At 38.4% G+C, this 15,994-nt stretch overlaps 1 protein-coding gene across 1 annotated transcript in view; it reads right to left on the minus strand.

Moving 5' to 3' along the window:
• The window catches only part of UNC13C (unc-13 homolog C), a 655,255-nt gene extending 641,812 nt beyond the window's left edge, over window positions 1–13,443 (minus strand). Inside the window, exon 1 of the mRNA XM_052646337.1 lies at window positions 10,449–13,443. Within this exon, the coding sequence (XP_052502297.1) occupies window positions 10,449–13,440 (2,992 nt within the window). The 5' untranslated portion in view covers window positions 13,441–13,443. The remainder of the gene's footprint in view (window positions 1–10,448) is intronic.
• Window positions 13,444–15,994: the final 2,551 nt, after the last annotated feature.

The following is a 15,994-nucleotide window of genomic DNA, read 5'->3' on the forward strand; positions in this document are numbered from 1 at the left end:
GTTATTAATACTGTGTCGAGCACTTTGTGCCAAGTTGCCGAGGCTCAGTCTTTCAAGAAGTCAAACCACAAAAATAATCATATAATTGATCACTTCCTAAAATGCATTCTAAATGGTTTAGTTCAGTTAGGAAACATATAGGAAGGTAATAGTACTTGGGGCTTCCTTTGTGGTTCAGTGGAAAAGAATCTGTCTGCCAATGCAGGAGACCCAGGCTCAGTCCCTAGGTGGGGAAGATCCCACATGCCGTGGAGCAACTAGGCTTGTGCACCATAACTACTGAGCCCATGCTCTAGAACCCAGGAGCTGCAACTACTAAAGCCTGCATGCCCTTGAACCCATGCTCCTCAACAAGAGAAGCCACTGCAATGAGAAGCCTGCACACTGCAATGAAGAATAGACCCCACTGGCCGCAACTAGAGACAACCTGCAAAGCAACAAAGACCCAGCACAGCCAAAAATAAATAAATAAAGAAAGATAATAGTACAATTTGATTTCTGGCTAAAATTTCTCAGAAACAGTTTAAGATCCAAGTAAGAAATCTCTTGGCTTTTTGGATAGATTGGCTCCCTACTGATACTTATTGGTTTGGCTGAAAGCCTATTTTTATTTATTTATTTTTGTTCAGGGAGGTACAATTATTATTTGCTGAGGTTGAGGAAACTCAGCCACAGAGAAATTAAACAACTTGCCTGAGATTAGACAAGTTGGAGGCTGACTCCAGGGCCCATGTGTTTAACCCTCTGCTGGCTACCTCATTGGTGGTCATTGATGGATATTGTGAGAGATGCCTGGCACACAGCACAGCTTTTAATGACCAGCAACTCACTGCCTATGAGGGAGGCAGCAACAAGCACTTTCAGCACAATGAGCCCACTGCTTGCTGGACCTCATCCTCAAAGTACTACAAAGATGTTCTTCATAGATTTGTGGATTTGTATGTATCTCTGGATACACAAAGGTGATGGACTGTGGGGGCCACAGTGGAACTAGGGCAAAAAGATAGTTAGGAGATTCTAGTAATACTCCAGGCAAGAGATGATGGTTTCTAGAACTAGGGTAGAGACAAGGAGTTGGAAAGAATTTGCTATGGTTGAGAGATAATTAGAAGGTCAAATGGTCAGGGCTTGTCAAATGACTGATTCAAATTCAGAATCCTTGGTGGAAGCTTCCAGTTAATCAAGCCTTATGTCCTGTGCTCAAGTTTGGGCTGCTAAGTGAAGGGATGATGCATTTCCAGTCACCTCCAGCTTCAGAAGCAGGACACAAGGCACTACCTCCCTCCAAGGACTTATACATCAGGAATATCAGAAAGAAAGGAATTCAGATGCTGAGCAGCCAAAAAGAAGACAAATGTCTACTAAAGAGCAACAAGGAAGGGTCTGAGAACGATGGTTCTCTGACCTGAGCAAACAAAGGGTAGTGGTGCCAGGTACTGAGAGAGGGAATCCAGGAGGAGAAGCAGGATTAGGAGACAGAGGATGAAAAACGTTTGCTGTTAGGCATGATGAGTTTGAGACCTATGGAATATCCCATTTGAATCAAGTCCTTCACTCATTTTGGTCAATCCATGGTAACTAGGAGAAAAGAAAAGGTCCCAACGAGACTCAGTGAAATCTGGGCTCTGGATATTTCACCAGATTCGTCTCATACCATTCTCTGCCTTGCCTGATAGACTCCAGCCACATCAGGCTTTCCTTAATTTTCTTAAATATATCATGCCACTGTCTGCCTTAAGATTCTGGCTCAATCCACTTCCTCTGCCTGGAATGCTTTTTTTTATTTCCCTTAGCCTAGTTCAAGGTATTCATTCTTTCAACTTCAGGGCAGATGTCATTTCCTCAGTGAAGACGTTCCTAAATTTCAAATAAGATGTTGTCTTAGCACTTTCTACTTACTTCTCCCACAAAGTTTAAAATGACACATTTGTATGCTTTTGAAATTTAAATTCATCATACATACTTCGCAAGGACAAGACCAAATAAGATTTGTCACTACTATAACCCAGATGCCTAGCCAGGCAATTAGATACTTATTAAGGAATGAGGGAACTAGAGGCTGAACTAATGACCAAAAGAATGAATGTCTAGGTTTGGGGAAGGAAGAGTTAGCCCAAAGACACTGATTTAGGGCCATCAACACAAAAATGACAACTCAAGCCAATGGAACATGAAATCCCTCAACAAAAAACAAGCAACAAAAGGACAAAAGCAGTCTTATTAACTATTAACTGATATGCATTTCTTAATGTGATCCATGACTCATCTTGTATTAACTAAAGATTTGATCAAAGAATTTATATTTTCACCAAGTGCTTCCAAGTGATCCTTATGTATTCTAAAATCTGAGAAACCTTAACTTTAAGATTCAACAGAGAGATACTCTTGACACAGCTCCAAAAGTTTGTATTGCAGACTAGGTGTTCTCAAGTCCAGAAGAAAGAAGCATAAGGGTATATAAGTAGCTAAGGGTATGCTGTGTGTACAGGGCATCAGAACAGGATTCAGAAGTCCTGGAGTTGATCCTTGGTCCCATCACTTGCCAGTGTTACAACCTACATAACTACTAGTAATGAACTTGAGGGAACAGATACTTGAAGAGGTTGGCTATCTCACTGATGTTTTACGAGAGTTAAATCTGTGAGAGTTAATTCTTAAAAAAAAAAAAGAAGAAGAAGAAAGTTGTTTTATGTGTTTAGAAACTGCAAAGAGAATGTTGATCAACTTGGGAATCATCCTATTGATCTTCCTCAGACAGTAAAATACGACCCTGTTAACACTGAGTGAATTCACATCTTCTGTGTATGTGCATGCCCATAAGAGTGTGTATGTCTTTAACTGTAATCACTAAAGAACAGAAATAGAAAATGAAAGCCATGGACTTTCCACAAGACATCATTAAGCATCAGAAAAGGCATTAAGGAAAGGCGAAGCTTAACCTACATCTCTGGGAAGTAAGATCATATTCAACCTGTCATTTCTTGTTGCCACTATTACTTGCAACCAACAAGTTTATCACGAGTTTCACAGAAATGATACTTGGATAATCATCTTGCCTGTAATAATGTCATGTAAAATGGAAGAACAGTCTGATAGCTTGAGTGCTCGCTTATGATTTGGGAGAACAGCTGGTAATTGCAGATCTGCTGACAAATCCATGCTGTCAGGTAAATCAACATGTTGCCAGCTCACATCTCCATCTTATAAAGTTGAATAGCAATACTTAATTTCTGAAATCTTAAACTCAGCAGCAGTGAGTAAGCACATAGAATCTGGAAAAGAAATGCTAACTCTAAATCCTGGTTCTTGTACTTCTTAGTTTCTTTTTTTCTCCTCTCCTTAGGTAAATTTATTGCTGTTTCTTATCTATAAAATGGAGATAATAGCAGTATCCATCTCATAGGATTATCGTGAGGATTATATGACTTAATATAGTGTAAAATATGTAGAAAAGTGTCTGACACATAACAAAGCACTCAGTAAATGTTATCTATTATCAAGCTACTTATCTTACAGGGTTCTTAAGAAAATTAATGTATGTGTTTGCATGTGCCAACACTACAATAAAAAATACCCACATAAACATCAAGTTTAATACTTGGAGATTAGTTCTATCCTTTTTAAAATAGTAATGATGGTTGAATTGGAGAAGAAGTAAGGGATAAGTTGGGGCAGTGAAGATGGCTGGAGGGAGTAGAGAAAGACATTTGTTTTAGGTAACACTGCTCAAAGTATCCTTGGGATTGACTACAGAGTCATATCATAGTTGTTAGAATCTGCTGAATGTTATTCATTTTTATCCTCTAAGGGTTTCTTTTATTTTGGAAGTAGCTGAGACCCAGATTGATGAATGAGATAGTTAACAAGATTCCATAAAACAATTTCCTTTTAAAAAGAATAAGAAAATGCATTCCATAGGTTGGAATAAACCATGGTGAAGAAGACTATTAATGCATTTAGTTCCTTCTGGTCTTGTAGTCTATGAAGGCAACTTAAGCTATTAATAATACCTTATCATGGAGACCAGTTTTATTTGGGGTCAGGGTAACCCAGCAAACTGAAACTCAGCATCAGGTCACTCTGCCTGCAAATTGGGCTCAGTCCTTGGATGCCAGGGGAACAATCAAGCTATTTCTTTAACCTGTATTAGAGACTCATTACTGACTACAGACTCAGGTTCAGATATTTGGGTCACTCTCTAGATAACCAATCTAGTATATCAATCCCTCTGGGATTTGCTTTCCTCTGAATAGTTCCTATTCTGGGATGTTCAGATCCTTTCCTAATCCCTAAAAAAGTAACAAAGGCTCAATCAAAAAAATGCCTTCCTGGGGAAAATTTTTGCCCACCTCACGTCCCCAGTTCTCTCTGTTCTTTGCTGTTCTCTACCTCCCCAACTGATGCCCAGAGTTAGACTCTAGGTGCCTTAGTAGTCGCTTGTAGTCTGAGGTATATTTTCCAAGTAGGAGATTTTCTTCTAATGCATTGGGCTTTCGTTCTTCACTTCCTCCTGAGATTTATCCCAGAGACTGAGTTACCCCAGTGGGTATATCTAGTCAGATCCCAGGACTTCAAACTCTAACCTAATCAATATCAATTGACTAGGCCATACTTGCCTGTGTCTTACACCAGACTCCAGAGTTTCTTTATTTTATCCCACACTGCACGGAAAAGTCCCACATGATTCACAATTTCTATAGAAGCTCTCTATTTGAACTTGCAAAAAGTATATGAACAATGACTTTAGCAAAAAAAAAAAAAAAAACCTATCTATCTGAGATTTTGGCATAATACCCTTCCTTGAATTCCTGGAGTTTGAAATCTATACTGCAGACTCTGAAGCAATATTCTTAGTATAATCTGGAAATCATCATCTTTCATCATCAGTTAATATTTCCTTGGAGAATGTGTTGTATTTTAGTTTCCCTACAAAGACAAATGTTATAGGAATACAGTTTGGAGTCATTAGTAATTATAAATAAACAAAATCTTTGAACCCTAGAAATTCATTGTTCCTGTTAAAAGCTGACCTTTGTGTATCCTTGTGAATTTCTTCTCTACCTCCTGTAAAATGCTTTTATTCCTCAAAAACTCTGATTACTGGCACTCCTTCATTTCTAATAAACTCTTTTAATGTGAGAAGTGTCACCCTTCCAGATTTTCTAAACTGTTAAAAATATGACGCTATCTCATCCCAAACTATTATCACTCACTTTGTGTTAACAGAGATCAATATTTACTACAGCAGCCAACACAAAACTGGCTGGTCTTAAAAGCACAACTTATTCGTATGCTTAAAAATATAAGCTATTTCCTTCATGAAAAGACTCACCCACACCTGCAATGGGATATCATGGAAAGAGGATCAGATGCTGAATTCTGTTATATGTACATCAATTTCCATCAATCCTCTTATTAGCTGTGTAGCCTCAGACCTGCCTTTGCCTCTTTAAGACTCAGTCACCTCATTTGCAAAGTGGGGCTAACACTATACAACAAAGATTAAATATGTACTTAAAGATTCTAGAGGTGAATAGAATTGGAAGGTGTTATGCATGTGTTGATTCTGTTCCTATCTCCTAGTTCCAAACCACATCAGAGTAATAGCTTTGGGTCTACTTGGAACTATCTTCTTGTACACAGCAGCATTACCTGTCTCCCCACTCAAGTGATTTATAACCACATGTGTTCTTTTGAGCACCAATCCTATCTCCTAGAAAAATTACTCCCTTGGGCATTTTGGGCTTTCTGTCTAGCAAGAAGCAGAGATGCTAGCTGTTTCCACTGCCTGTAAGGATCCTTGGCCCCTTTACCCCTCACATAGATCATAGCCTGTCTCAGAAACCAAGACAATCACTTGATATTTTAGGTAATTATCAAGTATTTGGAAGCAAACAATACTAAACCAAAACTGTATTGCTATGCACTGATTTTAAACAGAACATTCTACAAACGGGCTGTCTTCTGTTATTACTAGTAATGTTATACTTGCCTTGAAGAAGAATGTTTACATTTGAAGGACTATATATATATTGCTTCTCTATATTTTAATGTGTAGAAATTATCAAAACCTCCTCATAAGCGTAATAACCTGCTGCGCTGGAGAATTATAAATAATTCTTCATTTTAAGCAAATTATTCACACATTTTCTTAGACTGATTCTATCTCTTCCAATTAGAAAAGAGATGAAACAATCCTACGTGGGCAGGTATAATATTTGCTACACAGTACTTAGCAGCACTCTTCAATTGTGCTATGATGCTCACTTGCATCAGAGAACACGCTAAAAAGGCAGACTTCAGAGCTCCTGAGCTGGACTCTCCACAGCGGAGGCCCAGAGATGTTCAAAAGTTTAAGAAGCACCTCTTGATAGATGAACTTGGACCAACAAACCTCCAAAGCTTAGTTGAAATATTAAACCTGGAATTTAAGTAAATTCAGGTAAGTTTTTAGAGATGTATAAGTCAACATCATCATAGAAAGAAAGATGTGATTAACTGAGCCAAAGGTGACAAGAGTCAAGTTTTCACTCTCCATCACATTCTCCCCTTTGTCCTATATTAAAATATATCTAATTTTAAAAGTCTTTTTAGTAGAAAGAAAGAAATTTAAAGTTTATCTGAATTCTAAGAATTCTCCACAGAACTAGAGAGGAGTCTAGTATTTATTTATCTAGTCCACAAATATATATTTATTTGTGGACTAGATAAATATGCCAGAGACTGCGGCAGGCTCTGGCATTACGGTAGCAATGGAAAGGGCAATTCACTCATGGACTTTACAATTCTGTCTAGCAGCAGCCTCTTCCAGAAACTACAGGCAGCCTGGAAATGACATTTCAAAACAGAACATTTTTCACTATTCTCCTTGAAAAACTTACTTCAAACTGACTTTAGAATCTAATTCCTGATAAAGTGTACTCAGACTTTAGAACATCTTCCTTCAAACATCTGTTGTACAGTATTTTTGGGGCTCTACAAGCCTTGGTTTATAAGACAAACCATGCATTTGGACTAGAAAAACTGAGAATGAACTATTTCACTATAAAACCTCAGTGCTTTTCATAGTATTTCTATTTTCTTGTGAAAATCCTTTAGTTGGAATGAGCCCTGCCTGTGGCCAAGGTTACCTCCATCTTTCATCACGTCTCTCCACCTACAAACATGAACAAAACAATCTTTGAGGTGAGTAAGCACATGGCTGCTCTCAAAAAAACAAATTAACCATCTATTTAATTCTGTATTCACCATCTTACTACCCGTATGACACTGAACGAGTTATGTAAGCTTTCCGCATCTCAGTTTCCTCACCTGTAAAAAAAGATAATAATGGAATCAAATTTACAGTGATGCTGTAAGAGACAAAGGAATAAAAAGATAGATAAACTGCTGGGGAAATGCCTGGTATATAACAGTGCTCAATTATAAGGTTGCATCTCTAATAATACTTCTGAACCCCTAGGAAATAAAGGCACAGTTTAGCAATTAAAGGCCACAGTTTGGATTTGGACTTTACTTAAAAGCTCATGTTTTTTATTCAGTATCCTGCTTCCTTTGATGTAGCCATTCATCCAACATATTCAGTGCCATCTTTGTATAAAGCACTGGTCTAAGCACAGTGCAAATGAGAGGATGAAAAGACAAGACTTCTGACCCTCAGATTACAGCTTAGAAGAGAACATAAGGAACACAGATAAACTGTCATTATAAAGGTGGACACCAAAGCTCCAAGAAATAGGTATAGGGAAATTCAGAGGAGATATTAATTAATTCCAGTTGATGGGTGGTGAAAGGCTAAGGGAAGGGGATCAGATATTCACCATCATGGTGTGTTTCAGACCAGTTACACACATAGGGTCCAGCAGCAAGAGAAGAATATGGCCTCGTGGAGGTTCTGGCTACACATAGACTATAATCTCTCTCCTGATTGGCCGGCTGTTCAAAGTTAAGATTCTCATATAAACTGGCATCAAACATCCATGTACACTGGGGTCTTTACAAAGTCCCTCTTTCCCAGGACCTTGAAGATAAAAGTTGAAATTATTGATTCAAATTCATAAGCCAACAGTTCCATCAAGCTCTGTCAGGAGAACCACCTCCCACACTGTTTACAGCAAGAGATCTAAGTTCCAACCTTGCCAGGTCAGTAATGGAGAGAAGACAGCACTGCTACCTAATGGTGACTGCATCGTCATGAAGAGAAAAATATGCTGGCTTCCGCCCAAAGCCCAGTAAGCAGATGGCCATGGGCACAGAAGCCATCATGACGATTGGCACCTCATTGGGATGCTCTGAACTGGGAAGGGGCCTGAAAAACACCCTCTCTTGGCTGCCCTTCCTCATGAGGCATATTGGTGTCACAGGAGGTGGACAACTGCCTGACTGCTGCCAAAGAGAGAAGAGATGGCCTTTAAAATCTAGGCTACTGCAACCTCCTGGGTAGTCAATCTGGTGCCTTTCAAGCCATCAGAGAGCATCTTAAAGATGTATGTATGATTTCCTGTAGGATAAATGATATCCAACAGATTCCATTCAAAGTTGGCTCATAGGACAATAAGCCAAGTTCCAAGATGGTAGAGTGGTTTGAGTCCTCTGGAGTCAGTGAGTCAGGTATGACACACCTGGTGTGTTAGGTATGTGACACACAATTGTTTTTCCTATCTTAGGATTCCGAAGTGGGTGCTGTGTGAATAACCAAATGAATTTATGTTTTCTGAGGATAAGTACTATTGAAAGACTAGGATTTTAGCTATGTAAATAGTCATATTGCTAATTTGGGATTTTTTTATGAGTTGATGAAGATCCACTTTCTTTTTTGAAACATATAGTTTCATTGTATTTATAATATTGCCTAACATTTGGATACCTTAACCAACTGGCTTGAAAACACTCATGTGTTACACCACAACAAACACACACACCTACACACTCTGCTTATTCTTAATATGCTTTTGAGTAGATCTCTCTGAATCCATAGTAAGTAAAATATGATGTCAAAAGCCTGACCTGTATTTCAGGCTTTGAATTATGAACTGAGTTTCAGTAATAAGAGTATTTAATATTAAGTCACTCCAAAATAAAATATTCCAGTATGCATTACATTTACATAAAATTTTGACTACTGCCGTTTCAAATCAATTTTAAAAATAGTTGAGAATGCTTCCCTTTAAAAATAACAACCAAAAAACACAGCCAATGTACCCAAGATGCCCTTGACTTATGTTTTTTTTAAAAAATTACATAAGATATGCTGTTTTATATGAACAGAATTTTAGAGCAGAGAACCCTAATAGTTATTTCAATTGTTTTAGGGTCTAAATCAGTTTAATCATGAAGGTATCTGTTTAGTCAATGACCCACCATGTCAGCCAGAACATGACCAGTTTGAAGTAGTATCTGATCACAGAAAATAAAGCCATAATCAGCTACCAGATAAATAAATTATTATATTATTTTATAATAGCAAGTAATGTTCGACCATATAAATATATAACTTTATGAAGTATTACGTAGAGTATTTTAAAGATGACATTTCAATAGTCAAAGAAACCATTAACAGTATATGATCAATTAAAGCTGAGATTATATCAAACTATCCTAAAACTATAAAGAGATAAGCATGCAAATAAAGTGAATGTTAAGGGATTGAGACAAAGTTTGGTTGAGAAATTAAAAGTCAACAAAACTTTTACTTATATGCAGCTACTTTTCAAAAGTATGAGATCCAAAATTGTTCCCCTAGGAGGTCAAGGAAAATTATTAGGTAAGGTACTGTTTACATTTCCGTAATGGTCAAGAGACTTCTACTCCACTCTTTAGGAGGAAGATACTTGTCTCTATCCCCTTACTGACTCCTTCAAAAGAGTGTCTTGTGACCATTCAGGCACAGCCTAGGACTTTAATGTCCTCCCTTAGCTGCATCAGTAGGTAGTGAATGAAGTTGTGGTCCTCCATGGTGCAGGATGGGGTTGGCTGTGTAGACCTAGTTCTTCCTGCTGGCATGCTCCAAAGTACCAAATTGATGGGGAAAGGAGTGGTAAATCTACGAATCTATCTTTCTTAATTCTTTTAAGATTAAGTTTATCTTTCTCTCAATCCCTATACAGAACCAAAATGTAGACCCCAGGCTGCTCTTTGATTTCACCCACCCTTCCTTTGATACCTGATGCCATTAAGTTGGAAATATGAAGGGTGTTTTTTGACTAATCCTAGCACAGAAATCGTGATCCATGGAGTATAGTGCTTATTTTAGTATGACCTATTTGAAAGCACCTTGATTTTAAATTGTCAAGCCCAGCTTGTTGGGGAAGCCAAGTAAAATAAGATTCTTCTCAGAATAAACATGCAAATTCCTTGAAACCAAATTCCTTCTCCCAAGAGTAAACACAGAACATGTTCTAAAGAACACAACCCAATGAGCTCATAATATAGCGGTTAAACATAAATACCTCCAGCCAGGATCTTCTCTTCCAATTCTGCCATTTGCTTCTTATAGGCTTTCAAAGCTGCTTCTTTGAAAGAGGGACGAATCCTCTTTGGCTTTGTGACTTCCACTGGTTGTTCAGGGATGTTTTGGTTTTCATCTTCTTTCATTTCCATTTCAGTCGGTGCTTCATTTAAGGGTTCCAATGCCCTTTCACTAACCACATCATCTGCCTGTCCATCATAACCCTCATCTTGTGGGGTTTCATAAGGGGTTTCATATGAAGGGTGATCATACTCCAGCATTTGTTCATCTGTTTCAGTAACACTAGTCCTGTTTTCTAGCTTAGCAAGGACTTGTTCCATTACTTCAACATAATCTGTTTCATTATCAGCCACTGGTTCACTATAGTCCTCTTCATCCTCTGCTTTGTAATAATAAGGTTCTGTGTAGACATCAGAGTCAAGCGTTGTACTCGATTCATTTGCAGTTGATTGGGATAATGTCCGAAATCTCCCCATTAAGGAAGAGCCACTGTCCTCATACCCACTGAGACTCTGTGTGCTTTTGTTCCATACTACTTCCAAGGCTGACTTAGCTCTCTGTAGTGTAGATCCAAATTTTGGGAAGCTGAAAGCCTTATCGGAAAGGTCAATGCTTAATCGACTATGCCAAGATTTGGGTGGGGCATCCTCTGAATCATCACTTTGCAATTCACTTTGACTTCGATACATCATGGACAACTGATTTTGGTTTTGGTACAGCTCATTAGAATTAGGTTCCTGATAAGAATTATACTGGCCAACCCACTGTCCCTGTGGCTCATTATCCAGCCCAGGGCATGGAGATGAGTTGTCATCTTGGGTTAAATCATAGCTCTCAGAGTCATCCTGAAGGTCACTGTGGCCCTTTCCCAAGTCTTCTAGGTCTTTATGGTAAACATCAAGTTGTTGATCAGATAGACTGTTTGTGTCATAGTCAAAAGCTTCCTGGGTAGATGAATCTAAACCTAAATCGGCTCCTTGCTCTTCTTGATTCCATTCTTTCCATGGAGAAAGATCTTCATGTAAAGAGAGCTGAGAATCACTGTAGTGGCTCCGGTCCCCAGATGCACACACCATGCCATTACTCACTCCACTGTCCACGGTTTCTGTGTTCTCAATTTCACTCTGCACTTGGACACCCTGAGGAGCCCCATTCAAACCCTGATCCTGAGGGCTGTCATACATGGTAGGGGTGCCCTCCTGTTTCCTTTGCCAAAGTTCCCGGTCTGAAGAAGACAGGAGGGAGCTTCCATTAGTTCTAGTGAAAAATTGATTTTCTGAAAAATCCTCTGAATAAGATTGACACAATTTGGAAAAATCAGATTCAGAACGGCTAAGTTTAGCAGTGAAAAAATCACTCTGTGAGTGCCAGAGAGGTGTCACATCTGCATAATAGGTTGTAGTTTGTTTGGCCAAGTTATCCGATTCTGGCAAATGTGAAGAAATTTTATCATATTCTGATTTATTTGCAATTTTGCTGCTACTAGCAGTTTTATTCTTGGCTCTAGCATTGTGTGATTTTGAACTTGACTTGGAAGCACTTCCTTTTGTTGGAAACTCTGACTTGGAAAGCATAGCATAACTGTTTCTATTGAGGTCAGATGCCAGCTCTCCATCACTGTCATCAGGAGAGTGCCAACTGTTTTTCTTAAGTCTGGGATCTGGAGTAGACAGCTTTATGTCCATGCTCTCATATGTCTGGGAGGATGGTAGCCCTCTTTCTTTTCTTTCTTTGATGTCATGAGTAAGAATATCTGTTGAGATTCCGATGCCTGTTCCTTTGAGTTTATAGGATTTTTTTAAGACTAAATCCCTTTGCTGAGGGGTTTCAAAGTACACAAGGACGGGTCGAGGCTTTGCATTGGGGCAATCTCTTTGGTGTCCTATCCTCTGAGCAAAGTCAATTTTAATAGCATTTGGTGCATCGGAAAAACCCATTTTATCTATTAGAATTTGGTACACCACACTTTCAATATATTCAAATCTTTCTTCGGGCACATTTAAAAATCTCAGGCTTGCCTTGCTTCCCACATGACCTAAGTGTTTAATATAATCATGGATGTCTCTAGTTTCCCGCCGAGACTGGACGAATCCTGTCCGCAGCTGCTCAATTTCATTTTGCACAACCTCCACGCTGCTGGAGATCTCATCAATGGAATGCTTGAGGGCATTGACATGCCCTCGGAGTTCAGAAAGTTCTGTTTCGATCTGACTTATTCCCTGAAGTTCCTTAAAGATCATTTCCATGACATCCTGCGTCTGGCTAATGCAGACAGAGGAACTGAATCCAGGCTCCAGGGCGTTGGTCTTTGGGTTTCGGGCAGTTCTGTCCAAAGATTTGCTTCTGATTCCCCAGGTTTTCTTCACTGTGCTCAACTCTGAATCTGAGGAGACACACTCTTGACTCTTTTTCCATTTCCTCAGTTTGCGTAAAGCTCCTAGCTTTAAGCTGTGCAGAGTGCGTTCCCCGTCGGAACTCCCCTCCGAGGGTGCCAGGCTGCTGGAGCTCTTCCTGTTGCGTCTGACGGGCATCGTGCGTGTTGACTGCGCCTGGTTTTCTGTACTGCTCCTTAGTTCACTGAGTGATTCTGAGTAGGAACTCTCAATGGAAGATAACTCCTGAAGGAGCTCCTCATGATCACCGTTGGTTACATGAATATTCTTCTGGAGGCCGTTGGCAATAGCTACTCGGTAACTGAATGTGGGGGAGAGAGAAAATTCTTTGTTAGCCTCCTCTTCTTCAGTGGATAAGTTGCGAGTAGATGAACACTTTGCAAGCTTCTTTACTCTGCTTTTCAAGGTGTTAGAAAATTTGGGGGTTTTGGTCTGGCCAGCAACAGGAAGGTCTTGATCTTTTTCTGGCTGATGATTCTCTTTTTTTTTGGTTGTATTTCCCAGTTTCTTTGTAAACATTCCTTTGCAAAGCTTATGGATGTAAGGTAAAATCAGGCTCTTGAAAAGATTAGCCACCATGGAGAGCAATTAATGCAAGCTTTTCTGTCCCAGGGAAGTAAATAATGTATCAGGATGGAACTCTGTAAATCCAAGGCCAGCATCACTATTCAGATGTTCTGTGAATCAGTGAAAATAGCAGGAAGGGCCGCTGTGGCTGCCACAGTGTCACTGTCCTGGGAAAACCAGAAGCCGGGCTCCGTTTATGAAAGACATTCATTCTCTCTTGGAGGAGGGGTTTCATGAGTCTCTCTCATTTCCATGTAACTTCAGGCAGTTCCTGAAAAAAGGAATTGCAAAGTGAATATCAGAATTCCATCCTAGATTTAGCCCATGGCTAACAGCTTTTAAACTATTCAAGATACACAGTGTGTGAAAAATTTCAGACGGGACACAGAAATATCTGAATTTCAACACACACTTTTAAAACAACTAGGTAAGGAAAGCAGAACCGATAACTGTGTTTAAATTATCCTTTCCTTTTCCTAAATCACTTATGGGTAGACACAGTTAAAATATTAGTAAAGGTAATAGTAATTATTTAGAAAAGTTTGTATAAGATGACAGGCAAATTTTAATAACTATTATATATTCACTATATGAGCTTATCATTTCCACTTTATATCTTTTCCTAAAATTACATTTACTTATACAAATATTACATTTCAATTTAAATATATTTGCCCCCACCTCAAACATTTAAAATTCACTGAATTAATATTATTCATGTATGTAAGATTTTTTTCTTATTCAAATAGTCTTACTTTTCTAGGTATTCAATGATTGATAATTTCTTAAATAATTATTAAAGAAATCCAAGTAAGAAAATATTTCATAGGATGATGTAAATACCAAGAGAAAATGCATCCTGTATAGACATCAAATTTGTCAGTGGAGTATCATGAATGGAAAAAATAGACAATTATATAATATTTAGGCATATAATAACAACAAAAACACAATAGGAAAACCTTAAGGATAATATATAATATAATAAGGATAATACATCTAAGTTCTTAGAGAATGTGGCTTGGAAAAGCAAAGCCACCCTAACCAACCAGTGCAGACTTGTGGCAGGTGGCAGGAAACCCACCCCTAGGGTTAAGATCATAACTGAAGATAGAGTGCCAAATCACAAAAAGAGATTGTACCACAAATAAAACATGTCTAAAGATAATAAAAAATTGGGTGGATATATAATTCATCCTATGATTTTGTGTTTTATAATGTAAATGACCACATAACTAGGTCATATTTGTGATAGTTAGCTTCTTGAATTATGTGAAGATGACGACAGTTTACATCAATTTTGCTGGTTTACCAGCACTGTGCCTTGTATGTAATAGGTATTCACATATAATTTTGTTGATTTGAACTATTTCGTCACTGAAATATATCACAGAATAATAGTAATGACCAAAAATCTTTGTTGATATCAAACTATGGATTTGAGTAGATAAATGTTCTAATTCTTTAAAGAATACATCATAAACTGCACATTGTTTTAGGAGCCTAATGGCTCTTTATCAGCTCCCTCCATTTGGAAATCTGCCAATTTCACTTCACTAGGATTCTGCAGGGACTTGGGGAATACATTCTTTGGGCAGGAGCCAAGTTTCATAAGAAACAGTGCACTGCAATGTAAGAAGGAAGCAAAAAGATGGAAGAGAGAGACTCTAAATCCATGTCTTCTGGACTTCATAAACAGTCAAAGTCAATTTTGCTTGTCTGAAACAATTTGTCATTCATTCAGAATTACATGCCAGGACCTGTTTTCTACTAATAAAAATGTCAAGACATTAATTTCTGAATTTGATTCAAAACACATTTATTGTACCCCTATGCAACCTCTCCTGTGGGGACAAAAAAAGACATATTGGAAAGTTAAGTAGCAGTAGAGTAGATAAATTATTTTAAAGCCAACTTCAGTAAAATAAATTGTTCTACTAATCACTCTGCTTAAGATCCTGGGTTTCCCAAACCTTGAAACAAATACCTGATTTTTGTTTAGATGAAAGCAGCAATTTTGTCAATGCCTCTAATATTTTCATGAAGTTGTGTTTAGACTTCCTGACCTGTGTTACTAGTTCAGAGCTATTGTTCTAGACAATAATGGTTGGAACAATTTTGAACAGGAAAATGTAACCTGCAATGATGCCCTGCTTCAAAATGCAAACCTGAGGGTATGTGGACACAGTTACACAGATGAACTCACTTGTTCTGTATTCTAACCACATGGAATAACTTGTTATTCACTACAGGCTCTACTCTCTTTCACACTTCAATAACTTTTCTCTTGTCTCGACCTAGAATATCATTCATGTCTAGCCCTCCTTGTCTGTAAAAATTGTGTTTCAGCTTCAGAATCATTTGTTCAGTGAAGACTTCACTGACCACCCACACCGAGCTTTCCTCTCTCTTTGCCACACTCTCCCGCAAGCCAGTGCATAAGCAATACATATTCTTCCCTACTGTACTCTCATTCCTGTTTCCATCCCCTGGACTATCTCCTATTTAATGATAAGAATATGACTTGTCCAGTTTCAAATATCCTGAACCCAGCATACATAAAAAC

This window comes from Budorcas taxicolor, chromosome 10, assembly GCF_023091745.1.
Source record: "Budorcas taxicolor isolate Tak-1 chromosome 10, Takin1.1, whole genome shotgun sequence".
Classification (NCBI taxonomy): domain Eukaryota; kingdom Metazoa; phylum Chordata; class Mammalia; order Artiodactyla; family Bovidae; genus Budorcas; species Budorcas taxicolor.